The sequence below is a fragment of the Chlorocebus sabaeus genome, chromosome 18, assembly GCF_047675955.1.
Source record: "Chlorocebus sabaeus isolate Y175 chromosome 18, mChlSab1.0.hap1, whole genome shotgun sequence".
NCBI lineage: Eukaryota > Metazoa > Chordata > Mammalia > Primates > Cercopithecidae > Chlorocebus > Chlorocebus sabaeus.
This window is the reverse complement of record NC_132921.1, coordinates 71,923,479-71,945,036: the sequence shown is the minus strand read 5'-3', so window position 1 is coordinate 71,945,036 and position 21,558 is coordinate 71,923,479. Positions and strand designations below refer to the sequence as shown.

Sequence of the window (21,558 nt, the reverse complement as noted above, 5' to 3'; positions counted from 1 at the left end):
CCCCTGGGGCAGAAACAGATTTGGTTAGGATCAGTGAGAAAACCCCAGAGCGCAGCAACTTGGGGCTGACCTGTCCGGTGAGCTGTGAAGGGCTGGCCCTGGGATTTGGAGTTTCCCAAGGGCCCTGGGGTTTGGGGTGTGTTCTGTGAGCATCGGGAAGCCATTGGATCATTTTCTGCAGTACAGTGATGTCATGTAATTGGTGTCTGAAAATTTCCCTTCCAGCTGCTACATAGAGGCAGCGAGGGTGGACGGCGGGAATACCATCCACCCTTGCAGGTAGCTGTACGGCTGCTCCCCACGTGGGGATGCCGCAAGTATGAAGTAAAGCCACTGTCTTCTCAGGTGGTGGTCCTGGGTGGGGAGGTCCTGGACTCACCGGGGGCGCTGGTTCAAAACCCACCCCCACCTGCCCACCCCGCCTGCGGAGATGGAACATTCTGGTCTCCCAGTGGCCCTCTTCATGTGGGGGTTTGAGAACCTGCTCTAGCTCCATGCTACTCAAGTGAGCACCCCTGCATCGGGGTCACCATAGAGCTTTCCAGAAAAGCAGCTCTCAGACCCCAGTCAGACCTGTGCAGCACCGTCTGCCCTTCCTCGAGATCCCAGAGGCGCTGCTGCCATATCTTCTCTGGAGCTGTGTCCCCTGGTTAGGGTGCCTTTCTCACCCCAGCTCTATATACACACTCCCCACAACCCCACACCACACCAACACACACACACACCCAGAAATCCATACACACCCAGAGATAACACAGGGACATACACACCGTGCATCTTCCCACACCACACTGATACATACACACCCAGAGATGTAGAGACACACCCCGCATCCTCTCACACCACAGCAACACACACACACACACCCAGAGATACACACAGAGACACACACACCCTGACTCCCCCCACACCACATGAACACACATAGGTACACAACAGAGACACACACATGCCCAGAGTCACCGTGGCCACACCTGAGATAAACTTTGTGCCGAAGGCCTGTCTGGCCAGCTTGGGGTTGAGGGTCCTGGACCGTGGCAGGTGCTACGGGAGCCACATGTGAGGAGTGTGAGATTCACAGACAAGGCCTGTGGAGCTTGATTTGTTGAGAGTGCTGCGTGCACATTGGTGATTTGAGAGAACTGACCTGGCGGCAATGGGCAGGAACTGGCAAACCCTGGCCAGAGGCAGGGCCTGGGTGGTGGGAGCTGGAGGGTGTCACAGGAATATGAAGTCCTGGAGTATTAGGCTACCCAGTGGACATGACTGTGTGGACGCTGTATGCTTTTTTTTTGGTATGACCTATCACATTCTGAATTTTCTATATCTCTTATTTTTGCAACCAAGATTAAAACAAAAACTGCCTGGGGTCAGCGTGGGATGGGCCAGCTCTGGGATGCAGGCAGTGAGAAGAGCAGGCGGCCTCGTGGGGCCCCGAGGGGAGGAGCATGTGGGAGGCTGAGTTTCGGGGGCTCCTGCCTGTTCTGTAGAATTCCCCATGTGCTGCTTCTGGCAGCAGAGGGCCTGGCATTAGCAGGTCCTTGGTGTGTGCTTATCAGAAGCCATGATGGATGTCACGTCTGGGTACCTGGCCAATTGATGGTCCTTTTCAGAGAAATACAGGATTTTGGGATGTAGCTGGTTTTGGAAGAAGGCTCTGAGTTCGTTTTTAGGTGCCCTGACTTTGTCATCATGATGGAGACACCAAGTTGTTAAGATAGACAGAAATGGGCAAGAGCTGGGCACGGTGGCTTACGCCTGTCATCCCAGCACGTTTGGAGGCAGAGGTGGGAGGATCTCTTGAGCCCAGGAGTTTGAGACCTGCCTGGCTAACACAGCAAGACCCTGTCTCTTAAAAAAAGTAAAAAGTTAGCTGGGTGCAGTACCACATGCCTGTAGTCCTAGCCACTGGGGAGGCTGAGGTGGGAGGATCACTTGAGCCCTGGGGTTTGAGGTTGCTGTGAGCTGTGATTGTGACAACACACTTTGGCCTGGGTGACAGAGAGACACCTGGTCTCTAAAATAAAACAAAACAAACAAAAAGGAGAAGAAAGGCCTGGACTTTCTTCTCCAGAACGGGTCCCTCTGGAGTTGTCCAGGGACTGATTAGTCACTCTTTATCCCTTCCTGTGGGTTTTCCTGGGATTCTTGGGGCCATCCCAGTCCTTGCTCCTGTGTTTAGCTGTGATGGGTTTAGACCAGTGTGCTGGCAGCTTGCACAGCTGTGGAGCCTGTGTTGAAGCTCAGCCCTGTGGATCCTTGCATGAACTCTGAGACAGCTGATGCTGTGAGAGCGGCAGTGAGAGCTGGCCATGGTTCCTGAAACACGGTTTAGCTCTTCCAGGTCTCTCAGTGGGAACATTTACAGTCAGATTCCAGGGTATGTCCCATCTCATGGGATAAAGTGAATTAGGGAAAATAAGCTTTTACTTTACACTGAAATCTCCTAAATTTGAATTCATGGGATTATATGGGGCACAGATGTGTAACATGATCTTGTTTTGGGCAGTTCTTACAGAGGAAGTTTCATGCTCTTTTCAAAACCCCTGTGTTTTTCTTTTACTCAGAGAGAAATTGTTTCACAGGTAGGACAAAATAATTTCAAATAATTTCAAGTAATGAAGAAATAATTATTCTTGTAAAGAATAATGGTGGAGTCGGCTGGGCGCGGTGGCTCAAGCCTGTAATCCCAGCACTTTGGGAGGCCGAGACGGGCGGATCACGAGGTCAGGAGATCGAGACCATCCTGGCTAACACGGTGAAACCCTGTCTCTACTAAAAAATACAAAAAACTAGCCGGGCGAGGTGGCGGGCGCCTGTAGTCCCAGCTACTCGGGAGGCTGAGGCAGGAGAATGGCGTAAACCCAGGAGGCGGAGCTTGTAGTGAGCTGAAATTCGGCCACTGTACTCCCGCCTGGGAGATAGAGCGAGACTCCGTCTCAAAAAAAAAAAAAAAAAAAAAAAAAAGAATAATGGTGGAGTCATTAAGGCTCACTGGAAGCCAGAGAGCCTGGGCTGTGATATTAGCTCTGAAGTCAGTGATGTAAGAAGTCAGTGACCCACAGAGCCACACCCGCTGCCCCCTCCCCATGGCAGGCGGAATAAAGAGGGGACTCAAAGGAGTGGAGAATTCCTTTGCCTGGGAGGAGGATGTTTGCGTGTTTAACCCAAATCCTGTACTTTTATTTCAGATCATCAGAAAAGCCCTTACTGAGGAAAAACGTGTCTCAACGAAAACATCAGCTGCAGATCTTGTGACAGAAACGGATCACCTTGTGGAAGATTTAATTATTTCTGAGTTGCGAGAAAGGTTTCCTTCACACAGGTAGGTGCACTCCTCTGGGAAGCACCCCCAGTAGCCCTGACCACACTCACAGAGAACGCAGGGTCCGCCGGGGTCGGGGCTCTGCCACGTGTTAGAGAACGCAGGGTCCGCCGGGGTCGGGGACTCTGCCACGTGTTGATGTGGTTAGACATGAAGCCCTAAGCTATGCAGCCTAACCTGCAATTGGTCAGTTACTTAGTCAGCAAACTCAACAACCATCATGTGAATGCATCCTCTTATGAATATCGAAGCAGCTCTTTTTGCAACACATGCTCAGGAAAAGCTCCTTGCACCCCTGTACCAAACCATTTGTTATTTCTGGAAGGACCCACTAGAAGTGTGACCGACCCTAAGAAGCCTGGAGTGGTGATGTCCCCTGGTGGCCTGTGCTTGCCCAGCTGCCCGGGCAACTTTCCCAGGAGGATGGGATGCCAAGTGGCACTGGCAGCCGCGTGGGGTCCCCGGCCCACCATCAGTGCTTAGTGATGCACGCCCCTCACCCAGGCCAGAGGGCACAGCGGGCGTGGCTGCCATAGCTGGGCCCCAGAGCTGTCCCCACAGGAGGCCTGTATGAACACCTCTTAACCTTTTTGGGGTCACCCTTTGAGTATTTGATGCTAGCTATTAATCTTTTGTTCAGAAAAATTAAAATATTTACACAGCATTTTGCATAGCGTTTCAAGGAAGCCATGAACCCCAGATTGAAACATCTTCTTAAAGTCTGGGGGGTTCTGAGGCCCCCCCTCACCTCTGGAGTTCTGTAGTATCGATGTTGATGACCAGTACCTTGGATGCAAGGGATCCTTTTTCTTCATTATGTAGAATCTCTTAAAGATGCTTAATCCAAAAACTGGAATACCAGTGATTGGATTTCTGGCTGTAGAGTATTACAGCTGTCAGGTTCCAGGTTTATATGGACTTAGGTGGCAGAAATATAGATGGTAATCTCCCTCAGTGTCCATTCAGCACATGGTAGGCTTAAAATACTTTTCTTTACATTTATTTTTATATATTTTTTAAGAGAGAGGGTCTTTCTCAGTTGTCCGGGTTGGAGTGCAGTGGTGTGATCATAGCTCACTGCAGCCTTGAACTCCTGGGTTCAGGTGATCCTCCCGCTTCAGCCTCCTGAGCAGCTGGGATTACAGGAGCCACTCCACCTGGCTCTTTTTATTTTACTTTCTGTGAATGATTATATAAATGAAAGAACAAGCCAGTGTTAAAACACTACCTTCCTTTTTCCCCGTCATTTCTTTCTAACTTGTTAGGTTATCTCAAGGTTACCAGCTCTCCCTCTGAATTTCTGTCTGCCAGTGGCTCATGTTTGTTTTGTTGACAACCTTTGAGTTTAAGCTTCTCTTACTTCCTCTTTCTTTACTCTGTTTGAGGTCAGGATCCCTGGCATTGGATACAATAGTTATAGAATATAACGTGTTTGTGATTTTTTTTTTTTGGAGACAGAGTCTCGCTCTGTCGTCCAGGCTGGAGTGGCGCTATCTTGGCTCACTGAAACCTCCACCTCCTGGGTTCAAGCCATTCTCCTGCCTCAGCCTCCTGAGCATCTGGGACTATAGGCACCCGCCACCACGCCCAGCTAATTTTTTGTATTTTTAGTAGAGACGGGGTTTCACCTTGTTAGCCAGGATGGTCTCGATCTCCTGATCTCATGATCTGCCCGCCCTGGCCTCCCAAAGTGCTAGGATTACAGGCGTGAGCCACCGCGCCCGGCCTTAGTGTTTGTGATTTTTAAAAAGCCTTTTAAAACCTAATTTTAGGGTAGCTCACACCTGTAATCCCAGCACTTTGGGAGGCTGAGGCGGGCAGATCACGAGGTCAGGAGTTCAAGACCAGCCTGAACAACATGATGAAACCTCATCCCTACTAAGAATACAAATATTAGCCCATTGTGGTGGCGTGGGCCTGTAGTCCCAGCTACTCGGGAGGCTGAGGCAAAGAATTGCTTGAACCTGGCAGGCGGAGGTTGCAGTGAGCCGAGATCACACCACTGCACTCCAGCCTGTGTGACAGAACAAGACTCCGTCTTGAAAAATAAATAAATAAACCTAATTTTAATCAAAGGGCAGTATCAAAAGAATTTATCCTATGGATTCTTCGAGAGGAAACATGCTGCAGTCATGAGCTGGCTGTTTCCAGGTCCTTTATTAACCATATTGGCCTGGAGGTATCTGTGGTGATGATCCGTGTGGCCGTGGCCGGGGAGGGCTGGCTCATCTGTGTGGGGTCTGGTAAAGGCTTGGAGGAGATGCAAGACCAGGCACAGGGAAGTTATTGGGGCTGTGATGTGTTTCAGTCAGGTCACTTGGACGAACCGCACTCTGAGATTGCACGCAGCCCACTGTTGTGTTAACGTGTGCAGTCGGTTCCATTTGTAAAAGGTAAATTTAGATACTCGCTGTTGTGTACACAAGGTAAGAGTTAATGTATTGTGGGGTGAGCACAGGTACCTCCCTCCACCCTTGCAGCCTTAGGGTTGCCAGGGACCGCCAGGCTCCAGAGCTCCTTTGGAAAACCATGACCCAGAGCAGGGGATTATAGGTAGGAGCGTGCCTGGGGCGGACACCAGCCTCCATCTCTGAAAAGGCCCCCTGGTAGGGTCAGACCCACACACCTGTCCAGGAATCAGTGATTGAAAGCTGGGGTTCCCAGACTCTAGCCCACAAGCCATTGGACTCTGGCCGCACCACGGTCAGCCCCAGGCTGTGTGTCATCCCCCATTCCCCAGCTCCGAGGGCGAATGTGCGGACATGGTGAAAGCGGCTGTTTTCTTCTCTGCTCGGTGCGCCTCAAAAATTGAGATCAAATGAAGCTGTTTTTCAGCATATGTATGTGAAGTGAGTTTTTTTGCCAATGACTAAGATTAAAAAGAAAGTAGATCTTGGGGATTTCTATTTCAGATAATAGAAAAATTGATAAATTTGTGATGAGAGAAAATTGAATATATATTATAAAACAGGACATTGTGATTTTTTTCCTGCTTTCAAAGTATTTAAATATATCCCTTAAACAATATATTTAATACGAAGTTGCCTCTCATGCTGCCTTAGGAAAGACTTTTATTCTAAGCTTTTCTCTTTCCTTGATTTTAGTCTTTCATGAAATGATATTAAAGATAGACTTAAGATAGACTTTTTTTTTTTTTTTTTTTTTTTTTTGAGACGGAGTCTCGCTCTGTCGCCCAGGCTGGAGTGCAGTGGCCGGATCTCAGCTCACTGCAAGCTCCGCCTCCCGGGTTTACGCCATTCTCCTGCCTCAGCCTCCCAAGTAGCTGGGACTACAGGCGCCCGCAACCTCGCCCGGCTAGTTTTTTGTATTTTTAGTAGAGACGGGGTTTCACCGTGTGAGCCAGGATGGTCTCGATCTCCTGACCTCGTGATCTGCCCGTCTCGGCCTCCCAAAGTGCTGGGATTACAGGCTTGAGCCACCGCGCCCGGCCAGATAGACATTTTTTAAAAAACCTGATACAGGCTCCCCAGTTTTATTATTTTATATCACTCATCCATGAAATCCAAAGGTTTGGTCCTTGACCTGGAAGACGGGTGTAGACTGAGTCAAAGAATGATAACGTTTAAACTTGCCTCTGGTGGGGTGCAGTGGCTTATGCCCGTAATGCTAGCACTTTGGGAGGCCAAGGTCAGAGGACTGCTTGAGCCCAGGAGTTTGAGACCAGCCTGGGCAACATGGTGAATCTCCATCTCTACAAAAAAATAATTAGCTGGGCATGCTGGTGCACGCTTCTGTTCCCAGCTACTTGGGAGGCTGAGGTGGGAGGCTCGCTTGAGTCCTGGAGGTCGAGCTGTGATGCTGCCACTGCAGTCTAGCCTGGGTGACAGAGCACGACCTTGTCTTAAAAGATAAATGTAGATTAAAATGAACCCTTGCAGACTGTTGGTGAGAATGTACATTGGTGCAGCCACTGTGAAAAACCCCACTGCACTGCAGCCTGGGCAACAGAGTGAGACCCTGTCTCAAAACAAAAAAATAAATAGGCCGGGTGCGGTGGCTCAGCCTGCAATCCCTACACTTTGGGAGGCCGAGGTGGGTAAATCACCTGAGGTCAGGCATTTGAGACCAGCTTGGCCAACATGGTGAAACCCCATCTCTACTAAAAATACAAAAAATTAGCTGGGCGTGGTAGCGTGTGCCTGTAATCCCAGCTACTCAGGAAGCTGAGGCAGGAGAATTGCTTGAACCTGGGAAGCGGAGGTTGCAGTGAGCCGAGATTGCACTCCTGCTTGGGCATCTCAGTGAGACTCCATCTGAAAAATACAAATCAAAATAAAAATAAACAAGCAGCCGGGCGCGGTGGCTCAAGCCTGTAATCCCAGCACTTAGGGAGGCCGAGACGGGCGGATCACGAGGTCAGGAGATCGAGACCATCCTGGCTCACACGGTGAAACCCCGTCTCTACTAAAAATACAAAAAACTAGCCGGGCGAGGTGGCGGGCGCCTGTAGTCCCAGCTACTCCGGAGGCTGAGGCAGGAGAATGGCGTGAACCCGGGAGGCGGAGCTTGCAGTGAGCTGAGATCCGGCCACTGCACTCCAGCCCGGGCTACAGAGCAAGACTCCGTCTCAAAAAAAAAAAAAAAAAAAACAACAAGCAAACTAGCACGCTAAGGCAGAGCTCTTACAGGTTGGGTCTTTGGAGCCTGCTGTTGGCCTTGGCCACGTTAGCTGTCTCCTGCCATGCCCTGGCTTTGTGGGATGTCTGAACCTGTTTTCAGATGATGTTTTGAGTGAGATACAAGTGTAGCTACTTGGAAAAGATTCAGTAGCATCCCTGAACTGTGGTGATAGAAACGCCGTCCTTGTTCCTTCTGCGGAGCAGCCTGTTGGAGCTTCTCTGGGTTGGCCTGGGCCCAGAGATGAGGCCGGCAGCGCAAGGGTCTAGTATTTTCAGCCGTCTTCCCAGCCCTGCTCCAGAGCCGCTGTGTAACCTGCTGCCCTGCAGTGCCCGTCACAGAGCGGTGTCTGTTGAATGCGTGAGTCAAGCAAAACATCAAACGGAGTCCTTGACATGGGAAAAACACGCTCCCAGCCACCGCCAGCTGGACACTGACATCCAGCTGTTTTCCCACTGGGCAGTGGCTTGTGAAGATGGGGACAGAGTGTCATAAATCATCTCCTTTGTGGACTGCAGGGATGATCCTGACCTTCTTGTCACAGACTAAACAGACTAAGTAGCCAGAAAAAAAAAAAAAAAAAAAAAAAGAGGCTTAAAGGTGCTTGGCTGTCAACATTATAAGGAGGGTTTGTTAAAACTATTTTTTTTAAAAAAGAAAAGTGGTTCAGTTATGCAGTAGGATATAATATTCTATAATAAACTTTTTACTAAACTTTTAGCCTTAACCCAGTTGCTATTTTCCTCTTGTCTATTGGACAGGGATATGGAATGTTCTTTTTTTCCCTAAGTTTAGTCATGTGCATTGTTTTTTTTCCTATTTTTATATATATATATATATATATATTTTTTTTTTTTTTTCTTTTTTGAGATGGAATCTTGCTCTGTAGCCCAGGCTAGAGTGCAGTGGTGCAATCTTGGCTTACTGCAACCTCCGCCTCCCGGGTTCAGGCGATTCTCCTGTCTCACTCTCCCAAGTATCTGGTATTATAGGCATGCACCACTATGTCCGGGTAATTTTCATATTTTTAGTAGAGATGGGGTTTCACCATGTTGGCCAGGCTGGTCTTGAACTCCTGACCTCAAGTGATCCACCCACCTCGGCCTCCCAGAGTGCTGGGATTATAGGCGCGAGCCACCGTGCCCAGTCTATGTGGTGGATTTTATGTAGATGTTCCAGTGGCTTTTAGGAAAGTCTTTATGATTTCACACATCTGTCCACAGTCATGTCTGCAGAGCAGACTCGCTCCACTCCCTCTGCAGAGTGCTGTAGAATATTCTGTTTCACAGGTATTTGCTTCCTACATGAGTAAAATCAGGGTTAAGTGAATAAAAATTGTACATCTCTTCCCGTGTACCAGGGAAGTATTTGTGGTGCCTGCAAAGACCAAGCACAGTTCACGCCTCTGCTGGCCTTCACACCACTGCAGCCAGGCAGTACAGAAGCCCTGCTCCCTGCTGCCCACAAGCAGGAAGCAGGTGGGAAGGGGGATGTGTGCCACCTTGCAGGCGGGCAGGCAGGCTCATGGGCAGAGTTGTACACAAGGTGGGTGACGAGGAAGACAGCTGTAGAGTATGAATGATCAGCTGCTGAAAAACATCCAGTGCTCAACGTGGATACTTAAGAGTTATTCTCATAAAAAATGTGAGGCAGTCAGTCAGGTGTGGTGATGCACGCCTGTGGTCCCAGCTACTCAGGAGGCTGAGGCAGGAGGATTGCTTGAGCCCAGCGGTTGGTGGCTTCAGTGAGCCATTATTGTGCCACTGCAATCCAGCCTGGCTGACAGAGCGAGACCGTGTCTCCAAGAAAAAAAAAAGATTTCCATAAGTACTTGCTGGGTTACACTAAATGAACCTAAAAACAAATAGATAAATAATGAAGGTTACATGGAGCAGAAGCTTTGTTAACAGATTAACTTACATTAATAGTTGCTGCTGGGAAAACAAGCTGTTGGTGACTTCCCTAAAGGGTGTCCCACACGTCTGGGAAATGAACAGACATGGCTTCTGCTCCTGAACATCCTGGGAGGCACGTGGGCGTGCTGTGTGGGTGGTCTGGGTGCTGCAGCCTGAGCTGTCAGGGGTGTGGGGTGTCAGTGCATGCAGACCCACACTGCTTCCTCCTTCAGGGCTCACTGGCCGTTTTCTTTGCACTGCTTCACTTTCCTACTTGAAGTCAGGTTTGAAAAGGAGAAGAATTGCAAGTCAGGTTTGAAAAGGAGAAGAATCGCACATTCCTCCTCAGTTTCTTAGAAACTTACCTTTGTGCCTGAGTCATTTCTAGTCCCTTTGGACCTGAGTCCTATCTGTTCACTGCTTTGTCAACCTTGTGCCCAGTTTAAGCTTTTGCAGTTGCTCCTTGTATGTGTGTTTTCAGGGTGTGGAGTGTTTTCTTTAGAAACGTCATTGCAAGCCATTGCAGAAGAGGAAAGTCACGTAGCTACACAAGACGTGGAAAACAGATTTAGTGCCTGAAATTTCTAGGAAAACTGGCAGTGCTGACAGCACTCATGGTCACGCCCTAAGTGGAATCATCATCTGTGTGTCACCTGCATGCTGCTGTGGTCAGGAGACAGGCTCCCCACCTCCTGCGCCACCTGCCATTGTGGCTTCTACCCACCATTTGTTCCTCCTAGACTTGTTTGGGGAGCATCAGTTCCTGAGCAGGGGCTCTGGTTGGTGGGCCTGTGCATCACCTGACCCCGAAGCATGTGGACAACTGATAGTGGAGAGGCAGTTCCTGAAAGGAACAAGGCATGCAGTGTAGATGAAGAACCAGAAGCTTGGGTTCATCGCATCTCATCTGCCTTGCCTGGCCAGGCTGAAAGCTCCAGGGGCAGACTGAGCCTGCCCGGGCTCTCCAGGAACAGCTGAGGATTGCTTGGGTGTCTTGCTCTGTGCCCCTGGCTTGACCTGACCTGGTCTTCCTGGCTCAGAAGCCCCTACTCATTTGTGGGTTTCTCTAGGGGCCCAGGGAGGAGGTGGCACAGCCTGAGATGATGTATGTGTGTACTTGTCATATCCCAGGAGTGTATTTCTAGATAATTTATCAGCAAAATGGAGGGGCTGGATGACTCTGCATCCCATGCATGAACTTCATAACCGAGCAATGGAAGGATGGTCCCAGAGTGGATGGGAACCAGGTTACAGTGTGTGCGGCAGCTCCTGTGCACAGAAAAGTGACATCGGGCCAGGTGCGGTGGCTCACACCTGCAATCCCAGCACTTTGGGAGGCTGAGGTGGGTGTATCACGAGGTCAGGAGTTCAGGACCAGCCTGGCCAACATGGTGAAACCCCATCTCCACTAAAGATACAAAAAAATTAGGCGTGTGGTGCACGCCTGTAATCCCAGCTACTCGTGAGGCTGAGGCAGGAGAATCGCTTGAACCCAGGAGGCGGAGGTTGCAGTGAACTGAGATCACGCCATTGCACTCCAGCCTGGGCGACAGGGCGAGACTCTGTCTCAAAAAAAAGTGACATGGAACACCATGAGATTCCTGCTGTTGTCTCTCAGCATCACGGAGGGAGGACAGCACTGCCAGTGGCTCTGTCTGTTGCTGCAGGGGGGTGGCCCCCGTCTGCTGTGTCCACAGTGGTAGCCACTCACCCACATGACTGCCAAGCTCTTGAAAGGTGGCTCATGAGACTGAGGAACTGAAGTCTCTATTTAATTCAAATGTGAGCAGCCATATGGGGTGACTGGCTGCTGTAAGGGGCTGAGCAGTCACAGGTTTTCATTTCAGTCTTTCCATTCACACCAACGTCTCGTCAGTCTTATCCAAAAGTTCATTGATGCCAAATCTTAGACCACATGGTTCGTGCAGGGAAAGTGGCTTCTAGGAGGCTGATGACCATGATGGAAAATGCACCAAACACCAGGACATGCGGCGTTTCTTGTTTTTGAGACGGAGTCTCACTCTTATCGCCCAGGCTGGAGCGCGATGGTGTGATCTTGGCTCACTGTATCCCTCCCCTCCTGAGTTCAAGTGATTCTCCTGCCTCAGACTCCCGAGCCGCTGGGATTATAGGCGTGTGCCACCACCCCCAGCTAATTTTTGTGTTTTTACTTATTCTTCATTTTGTCTTTTGAGATGGAGTCTCGCTCTCCCAGGGTGGACTGCAGTAGTGTGATCTCAGCTCACTGCAATGTTAGGCTCACTGCAACCTCCACCTCCTGGGTTCAAGGACTTCTCCTCTCTCAGTCTCAAGTAGCTGGGATTACAGGTGCACGCCACCACACCCAGCTAATTTTTGTGTTTTTAGTAGAGACGGGGTTTCACCGTGCTGGCCAGGCTGGTCTCCAACTCCTGACCTCAGGTCATCTGCCTGCCTTGGCCTCCCACAGTGCTGGGATTACAGGCAGGAGCCACCGCGCCCAGCTTGCTTTTCAGTCATTTTTTTTTCTTATTCTCTGCAGGTCTCCTTTTTCTCTAGTGCACATGTGAACCCGGCACGGGAACCGGATAGAAAACCTCTCAGCAAGGCCACATAGTCATGCACAGAACAGATGTTTGCTCAGTGCCTGCCCAAGGCCCCACCCTTCGTGAACGTGGGACAGTCCAAAAGTGTGCAGAGCACTGCCCTGAATGCTTTAGGTCTGGTCTTTTCTTTGATCCTGAGGATGCCTTTGGAAGGTGTAAGCAGTGGCCAGCTCCACAGGGACCAGCCTGCAGAAGGTGGACTGCGAACACACCTGACCGCAGGCACCTTCCCTGTGTGTGTGGGCCAGCGTGTGGGTGGGGTGCAGGAGAAAGGGTGACAGTCCATGGGGCAAGAGGGCCTTCCCTTGTTTTTGGCCTGAGCAGGGGCTGCTGGGAGGTACCGTTTGTGGAGGTAGAGGCAAGTAGAGAAAACCAGGAGTTCCCTTCTGTGCAGGTGAATCTTGAGAGGACATTGTCTCGGTCAGGTTCCTAGCAGGACAGATGCACACTCCAGCGAGGATTGTAGGCGGCCTTGTTTGCAGAGGGACTCATTACGAAGGAGGGGCCAGCCCAGGGCCTGCTGCAGGGTGCAGGAGCAGGCAGCCCACATCCCTCTAGCAGGAGTGTGTCATGGAGGAGTGGAGCCTGCACAGGGCACATGGGGCAGGGGTGGGCAGGGAGTGTCCCAGCCTCTCTCCTTCCTGCAGCCCCACCCTTGCTTGCTCCCAGAGGGAAGCTGGATTTGTGACTGGCCAATGTAGCAAGACCCCATCTCTACAAAAATACAAATATTAGCTGAATGTGTTGGTATGCGTCTGTAGTCCCAGCTGCTTGGGAGCACAAAGCAGGAGGGTTGCTTGAATCCAGGACTTGAAGGTAGCACGAGCTATGACGATAACACTGCACTCCAGCCTGGGCAACAGAACAAGACCCTCTCTTTTAAGAAACAATGAAAAACCAGGGAAGTCAGAGAGCAGGGCAGGAAGGGCACCTTTGGGAAATGACCCAGCTGCGGGGGGCTCTGTTCCTCACCTGTGTCTGCAGTTCAGGTGAGCCAGGCTGGGTGCAGACGTGGGAGGCCTCAGCCGCAAGAGACATTTAACCCCTCAGTGCCCAGGTATCAGCACCGACGCGGAGAATCAAAGTCAGAGTCCTGGGCCACCTTGCTTGGTCATCTCTCATCAGCCCCCTCCCCTCCAGACTGAAGTTAAAGCCGAGTTTAGTTTTCCTTCCGAAGATTTGTTTTCCAGTGTTCTTCGCGCTGGCATTTCTCTGCCTGGCCTGCTGGAATCCCTGGTGCTCTTTCCGAACGCTGGCACTGAGGTGCCACTCTGTGTTCTAAACCCTGCTGAGTAGATTGGCTGGCAGGCAGGTCAAAAAGCACATGGTTGTTTAAAGACTCTGCCTCTGTCTGACCCGGAGAAACCATAATGACATCTGTTTGCTGTGCCACCTTTTTCTTGAATGGGACTGGAAGCAATTTGAGGCACGTTGTTCTGTGTCCTTGGTGCATTTTCTCAGGCTGGATTCCTCCACTGCAGGTTCATTGCAGAAGAGGCCGCGGCTTCTGGGGCCAAGTGTGTGCTCACCCACAACCCGACCTGGATTATCGACCCCATCGACGGTACCTGCAATTTTGTGCACAGGTGAGCTGGGCGGGGATCGTCTCCGTTGCAGGGCTTAACACGTCCTCTTCCGTGAGATTTTGTCTTTTCAAAAGCAGCATTTTTTTAAGGCAGGAATATATAAACAAACCTATAGTAGGCTCATAGTCTCGTTAGAAAGATGTTCAGATCTTGATATTTTTAAAATAAGATTTTTCCATTTGTGAGAGGCTCTTGGAGTATGTAAGGAAATCTGCACTTGTTTAAAAACCAGTTTGTTACGTTAAAAATGTTGCGTTGCATTTAACAAGGACCCCTTCGAGGAGTCTGACTCCCCTCACACCCCACCCCCACTGGAGAAAAAGGTGAGGTTGGGATACAAAGCCTGTGCTGCCCCACAGTGGCCGGAGCCCGAGGTGTAGAGAGTGGCCTGTGACAGGTGAGATTTGAGAGCCATCTTCCTGTATGAGAGCAAACCTCGTGGTTACAAAACCAGGAGGTTTGGGGAGGTCAGGGGGGCCCGTGTGGGGAGGTGAAGGGAATGGAGCTTTGGAGATGGTGTAGTGACAGGGATGTGACGGCGACAGGGACACGACCACAGGTGTTCTCTGACAGGGGCGGGTGATGGTGCTGCACCGCCTGTCTACACGCACAGGTGGCTGGGGACCTGGGGCACAGAGCACGGTGTGGCTTTCACAGAGGGTAGTTCTCCAGCTCTGGAGAACCCCGGAGAGATTCCCGTTCCCTGGGCGGGTGGCTCGCGGCTCCGGCCCGCACCCTGGGCTGCACGCGCTGAGCAGGAAGGGTGAGCAGAGCCCGGTGTGGGCTCCTTTATGATCTGCCTCTGATGGCACGTTTATATGTAAAAATGAAGTTATTCCATGCTCAGCACGGCCTTTTTCTAGGTGAGTTGCCTCGAGAATTCAGTTGTGCCTACACACGGTGACCCTTTTGAGGCAGTGGAGTCGTGCCATCTGGTGCCAGCAAATGTGTCATCAGTCTCTCCTCTCATTTCAACGAAAGCATGATCCTTCCAGGCCTCTCCTCCCCAGAGTATGTCACTGAGTGGAGCCTCATTGCTTCTGCCTGCTTGTGGTTCCAGGGTGCTCATAATGGTGACATGGCAGGTGAAGCCCTGTCACATGGTGAAGGCCACACGTCCATCCAAGGGTCTTCAGTGGCTCCAGAGACACAGTTTCCAGTGCTTTCCTGTCTGTACCCCTGGGGGGATCCTGGGACTGGGGAGGTGACTGGGAAAAGAGTAGCAATTTCAGAACAGACTCCAGAGCTGATTCTGACAGTTCCTGAACCCCACGCTACAGCTCTGGTGGTCATTGTGGTCTGAAGACATCCGAAAGCCACCAGCAGCTGCCACTCAGATGGCACCTGTTCACCCCGTGCCTGCCAGTGCTGAACCACAGCAGTGGGAGAAAGCTCTCCTGGGCACGGGAACAAGTGTGAGGCCTGGCACATGATGCATCTGCCCTGGAAGCCAGTGGCTCATCCCAGGGTCCCGCACACCCCGGCAATCAGAGTTGCGTTTGTGTACAATTGGTTTTGCTTTTTTCCCGTCAGTTTGCAGTACCCAGCCTTTCCTGCCTGTTTTTAAGCTCCAATGGTCTGCCTGTAAAGGAAGGATTATTTTGCAGATATTGAGCAGCAATAGCCGAATCACAAAACTGCAGGCAAACTGATCATGAAAACTGTCTGCAGCCATGGCTGTCCCTGCAGCTGGCTACTGGGCACTCAGGCAGGGACAGGGATGCTAGCAGTGCCACACGGTGGGCTGTGGCTCAGAACTGGCCCCCATGGGGAGGCTGTGGTGCCGTCCAGGACCACCTGCCTGGCACCCCACCTGGGACTGGATCTGGTGTTTGGGGAGGGCTCTGCTGTCCCTTTAGGTCTGGAGAACCAGAAAACAGATGATTGAGATCCTTTCTAGTTGGGCATCAGAGGGTATTGAGTTACGTCAGTCTTACGTGACTTTCACAGTGCTGTTTTCTTTCAAGGTTAACTGTCTTACAACATGGTCAGTTTATTCTGTTTGTCTTGGAAACAGTTAGTGAAACTGTGGGAAGTAGTTTTTAACAACCAACCCCCCAGAGCATAGGAAGGTCCTTCAGAGCCTGTGGGGACTGCACGGCACACAGGTGCCCGAGAGCTGCCGCTCTTGTTCCAGAGAGTAAACCTTTCTATTTTCCTTTGCAGATTCCCGACTGTGGCGGTTAGCATTGGATTTGCTGTTCGACAAGAGGTGCGGGTGTGGCCTGGGTCCCCAGGGCCTCTCCCTGGGCTCCCTCTGGCCATCCTTCCTTTCTGGCTTCAGCCTCTGTGCGCCTGGTTTGCTGTTTGCCCTGTGCCTTAATCATGACTGGCAAATCCAAGCCTGTGGGTTTCAAATCCGAGAAAATAAACAAGTCCAGACTGGCTTTGGGGTGTGCAGGGTGGGGCTCTGTGGCTGGCCCTTGTCCCCTGTGGAGGGCTGGCCCCGTGTTACCCGGGTCTATTTGTGACACTGCTGTGGAAGCGGAAGTCCTAAGTGAGCGGTCCAAGTGCATCTCCAGCTGACCCCTAGAGCGTGTGATCTCACAAACTAAAAGGAGCACTTATTTTTGGAGAACATCCTCAATCCCAATATTCTAATAATTCTTTCTTATCTTCCTCTGGTTATTAGCATGAGAACATGGCTCTTTGATGGTTCCCATAGGCCTTCTGAACTACACAGTGTCGTGGGACCTGCATGGAAGGCGTGGGGCTGAGGTTTCCTTCTGAACTACACAGTGTTGTGGGACCTGCATGGAAGGCGTGGGGCTGAGGTTTTAACCTTATTAAGTAATTCAAGCAGCAGCACTGAGAAGAGCCTTAATTTCTATGTAATTGAAATAGTTTTATTTAAATAGGACTGAGTGCTCTGTGTCTCCCAAAGCACCCCTGCTTCAGAGCAGCATTTGTGCAGCTTCACCTTAGTCTCAGCGCAGACTCCCTGGCAGGGCAGCTGAGAGAAGTACTTAAGTTGAAGTATTTAAAGTTAAGTACTAAAGTATCTCAAAGTACTTAAGCTGAAGATAAGAATTGTAATACTGTAATTTGTCTAAGGATGCGATGATTGACTTCCTTCTCTGTTAAATCGTATAGTGGTGGCCAGCGTGGGTGGGAGGCTGAGCAGTACTTCAGGGGTTGATTGATGCTCTGTGACTGTGCCAAGGGGCTGCTGCAACAGCTAGCTACGTCCTCTGCCCTTCTCTGGGTCGGCTACGGTCTGTGCTATGTTCCTAGACTGAATACGGGAGCTCCTGGCTTATGGTGGTGGGCTGGGGCTGGGACATTCCTCTGCAGTCTGGGAGCCCTTCACAGGCCTCAGGAACCAGCTGAATTCTAGGACTGACCTGGTCGTGAGGATTCCTTTAAAGCCAGGGTACTGGACAGGGAAGACTGACGAAATGCTGCCAGACACCTGCAGGCTCTGAATAGCGCTGACTGAATGACACCCCCAACCCCCAGAAATAAACTCTTTCTCTGTAGCTTGGGGCGTCCACTCCAGGGTGCCTGTGCTCACCCCAGGGCCAGCCAAGGCTTTCCTAAGGCATTTGGCCGGGGTGTTTTTTAAAATTTTCCAGAGAGGTGAAAACTTGGCTAACTTGCTAAACAAGCACCCTGGCCCTTGTTCACCCTGAGCGGTGAAAAGTCGGTAGAGGAAAGGTCACAGAGGCGTGTGGCCGTGGGCCCCCGTCCTTTTCCACGCTCACCTTCCTTTTGCTGCTTCATCCTGGGAGGCTGTGGTCTGACGCGTTGTCCCCTGATGTGGGGCCGTGGGGCCACTGTTCAGTGCACTGCCTGCTCACGGATCAGTCCCCAGTCTGCAGCGCCACCTCTTCCTCGCTGGGGCTGTCCTTGGGCTTCTGAGATCCTGCTGGCTTTACAGATGCATTCTCTCCTCACTCATCAGCAGTTCTGAGGATTTCTTATGGGGTTTGGTTAGAGTCACAAGTAACCTTCTTTTTTTTCAGCAACAAAATGGGCCTTTCTAAAAAATTAAGCTTTTTCAATAACTTCTGGTTACTAATGCTTGTTTTGATGTTAATTTTTAAAGCTTTATTAGTCCGAATATATTTTAAAATGTAGTTATTTAGCAAAAGCAAGCTTGCTTTTATATCCAGGTCTCATTTTAAATGCAGGCACTGCTTTTTCTCAGTTCCTTTTGGAAAAGTAATTTCTGTCACATTGTCATGTGTTATCCTAACACCTAGGGCAGCCTTCATCTTTGAATGACGATGTTTTTTTTCCACATCAAATGAGTGAACCGTCTTTGTTTTCTGTCCTGCCTCTGCCGCCCACAGCTGGAATTCGGAGTGATTTACCACTGCACAGAGGAGCGGCTGTACACGGGCCGGCGGGGCCGGGGTGCCTTCTGCAACGGCCAGCGGCTCCGGGTCTCCGGGGAGACAGGTGCGCTTCACGAGGCTTGTCTCAGGTTATTTCTGAAAGAGAAGTGTGAAAGGAGAATGCCAAAGCCACCATGGTGTGGGACGGGGGTGGAGGTCCCTTGCTGATGGTGTCGTCTCTGTTTAGGGACATCGTGTCCCTGATGAACTGGAAATGGAGCCAGTTCTGTATCTTAGTGTTTTTGCTCACGTGGCCGGAGCTTTAAATAGCCTCATTCTGCTTTGCACTCACATCCCTCATCTTTCAGGCTAAAAGCACTCCAGTCGCAGTCAAGATTTGGTCATAGTGGGATTGGGTGAGCAGCCTTAGGCCAGGTGCAGTCAGAGCACGCTTGTTCCCCTCAGAGCGCCCTGGCGTACCTTGGTGGTCCCGATTTTGCCCAAGCCCTGCTGCCCAGGTGCAGTCTGTGGCCCCTGAGTGTGCACAACAGTAACTGGCTTCAGCTTCTGCGAGAAGAACCATCCTCAGGAATGAATCATGTAAAGAGGCACCTTAGCCCCACTCTGCAGTTACGGCCTGCCCCGATTTCCTTAGCCCAGAATTTCAGGGTCATCCAGTGGCTCTGAGAGGGGGGCTCCCGTTCCCTGCATACTGCCTGTCTTGAATGGGCCAGTTTAGGTTTTTGCTGATTCTTTTTGGCCTTTCTCCAACATGGATCAATCTGGTCAATTTTTTTTTTTTTTTTTTTTTTTTTTTTTTGAGACGGAGTCTTGCTCTGTCGCCCAGGCTGGAGTGCAGTGGCCGGATCTCAGCTCACTGCAAGCTCCGCCTCCCGGGTTTACGCCATTCTCCTGCCTCAGCCTCCCGAGTAGCTGGGACTACAGGCGCCCGCCACCACGCCCGGCTAGTTTTTTGTATTTTTTAGTAGAGACGGGGTTTCACCGTGTTAGCCAGGATGGTCTCGATCTCCTGACCTCGTGATCCGCCCGTCTCGGCCTCCCAAAGTGCTGGGATTACAGGCTTGAGCCACCGCGCCCGGCCCAATTTTTTTTTTTTTTGAGATGGAGTCTCACACTGTCGCCCAGGCTGGGGTGCAGTGGTGCCATCTCGGCTCACTGCAAGCTCTGCCTCCCGGGTTCACGCCATTCTCCTGCCTCAGCCTCCCGAGTAGCTGGGACTACAGGTGCCCGCCACCACGCCCGGCTAATTTTTTGTATTTTTAGTAGACACGGAGTTTCACCGTGTTAGCCAGGATGGTCTTGATCTCCTGACCTCGTGATCTGCCCGCCTCGGCCTCCCGAAGTGCTGGGATTACAGGTGTGAGCCACTGCGCCCGGCCAATCCGGTGATATTTGACTGCATTGTGAGACGGGTACTGCAGGGAACAGAAGAGTGTCAGACAAATGAGAGAAGCCGCAGACTAGCAGCAGCTGCGTGGGAGATTTTACAAGCTCCGTAATACCTGCATGTTTGGTTTGAAAAGGCGGAAGTGCACTGTTGCTTGTTTCTGCCTTGTATGTTTCTGGCGTGGACATCATGCAGGGCGCCCCATCTCTTTCCCTGCCAGTTACACTCTTTCTTCTGCTCTCCCATCAGCCTCCTTGTGCCTCCCCTCTTCACCCATTTCCAGCCTCTCTTAAAAATTCCTTTCCTGGCAGTCTTTCTTCATTGTCTGTATTTATTCCTATTTCTTTCCTCCCTGGCTGGTGCCTGTGTGCCCAGATGGCCTCCGAGGCAGTGAGAGGAACTATGGCCACAGCCCATCTCTGCTGCTGTGAGCCTGTGCAGCCAGGAACATGGTGGAGCAGGAGGGATAAAGTGTCAGGAGAGGTCCTGCCACTGCGTGAGGGACAGGACGGGCAAGATTGTGCAAAGGAGAGGAGGCGGCTGCAGGAGAGCCCAGAGCAGGAGAAGGGAGAAGTCATGGGGGCCTCTGAGGGGAAGACAGCAGCTGGACTCACCAGTTAGCTTCTGAACCCAGAGAGGTCTCGGAGTGGCCTCTGGCTCCGCCTCAACTTCCCTCTCCAGAAGTGTTTTGTTTGGCAGTGAAAAAAGTAGCTTTAATTACAGCTGTGTGTGCCAGGAGGTGCCCACTCCAGCCTCATTGTGTAACCGGTGGTGAGGAAGCATGCTATGAAGCATGCTCGGGTGAACTTTGCTCTATATTTCACTGGATTATAACACCGAACTCTTATTAACACGCTCTTGGCGTCCTGGCCGCCCGCCCGTGTAGCTCAGTCAGGCTGCAGCTCTGCGTCCCCCCGGCCTGCAGGCCGCTAGCTCAACCACCAACTCCACTAGGGCAAGGATTTGTCCGGGGCCCCTTTGTGTGACCCCCAGTGGGCCTGGTAATTTCGTGGAATGAAGGAAACATGAAGTGCTGAAGCTCATTTGTGACTTTAGAAAAATTCTGATGGATAAAGCAGATAGCTGCTGCCGGTCTGAGGCCTCACTCATTTGTCTGGCACTCTTCTGTTCCCTACAGTACCTGTCTCACAATGCAGTCAAATGTCACCAGATGCATCCATATGGGAAAAAGGCCAAAAAGCATCCGGGAAAACCTAAACTGGCCCATTCAGGACAGGCGGTTCCACGTGTTTTCTACCATGGTGGTTTTCTTTCCTGTGGGTAGATGGACTTCAGGAGACGAGAGTGCATGCGTTTTAGCAGCACGGTCTCTTGGCACCATGCAGACCTGATTTCAGATCCTGATACTGCCGCCTTTTTTTTTTTTTAGAAGTTTTTTTTTAGAAGAGTAGAAGAGTTTTCTTGAATTACAGTTTTTAATATATTTTTAAATATTTTTAATATTAATTTAATATTTAGTATTTTAATAATATTTAATTTGGAAATATCCAAATTGTGTTGCTTTGTTTTTTGTCTTCTGGGACTTGAATGTATGTTAGGCCTTCACTATCATTTCCTCTTGCATTCTTTTTATCTTTTCCACCAATTATCTTATTTAAAAAAGTTTCCTCTTTTTCACCCTCAGTTTCCTGCAAAGCATCATGTCTGTGTTTATTCATTGTGTTCCTTTTAGTTTGTCTTCTTTTCTGAAATATTTCCTTTATGTAATTTTTCCTAAGTTCTGTGACCTGTGATTTGGATTATGCTCTTTTTTCCTGATATTCTTTATTACTCCTATTTTGTGGTTAGATTTTTTCTGGCAAAATTATTTTATTGGCTTA

The 21,558-nt window shown here is 50.5% G+C and overlaps 1 protein-coding gene across 1 annotated transcript in view; it reads left to right on the top strand.

Annotated features, from left to right (window-relative positions):
- The window catches only part of IMPA2 (inositol monophosphatase 2), a 49,791-nt gene that overhangs the window by 14,495 nt on the left and 13,738 nt on the right, over positions 1-21,558 (top strand). Inside the window, exons 2-5 of the mRNA XM_007974676.3 lie at positions 3,192-3,325; positions 13,925-14,029; positions 16,196-16,241; positions 18,325-18,433. Of these exons, the coding sequence (XP_007972867.1) occupies positions 3,192-3,325; positions 13,925-14,029; positions 16,196-16,241; positions 18,325-18,433 (394 nt within the window). The remainder of the gene's footprint in view (positions 1-3,191; positions 3,326-13,924; positions 14,030-16,195; positions 16,242-18,324; positions 18,434-21,558) is intronic.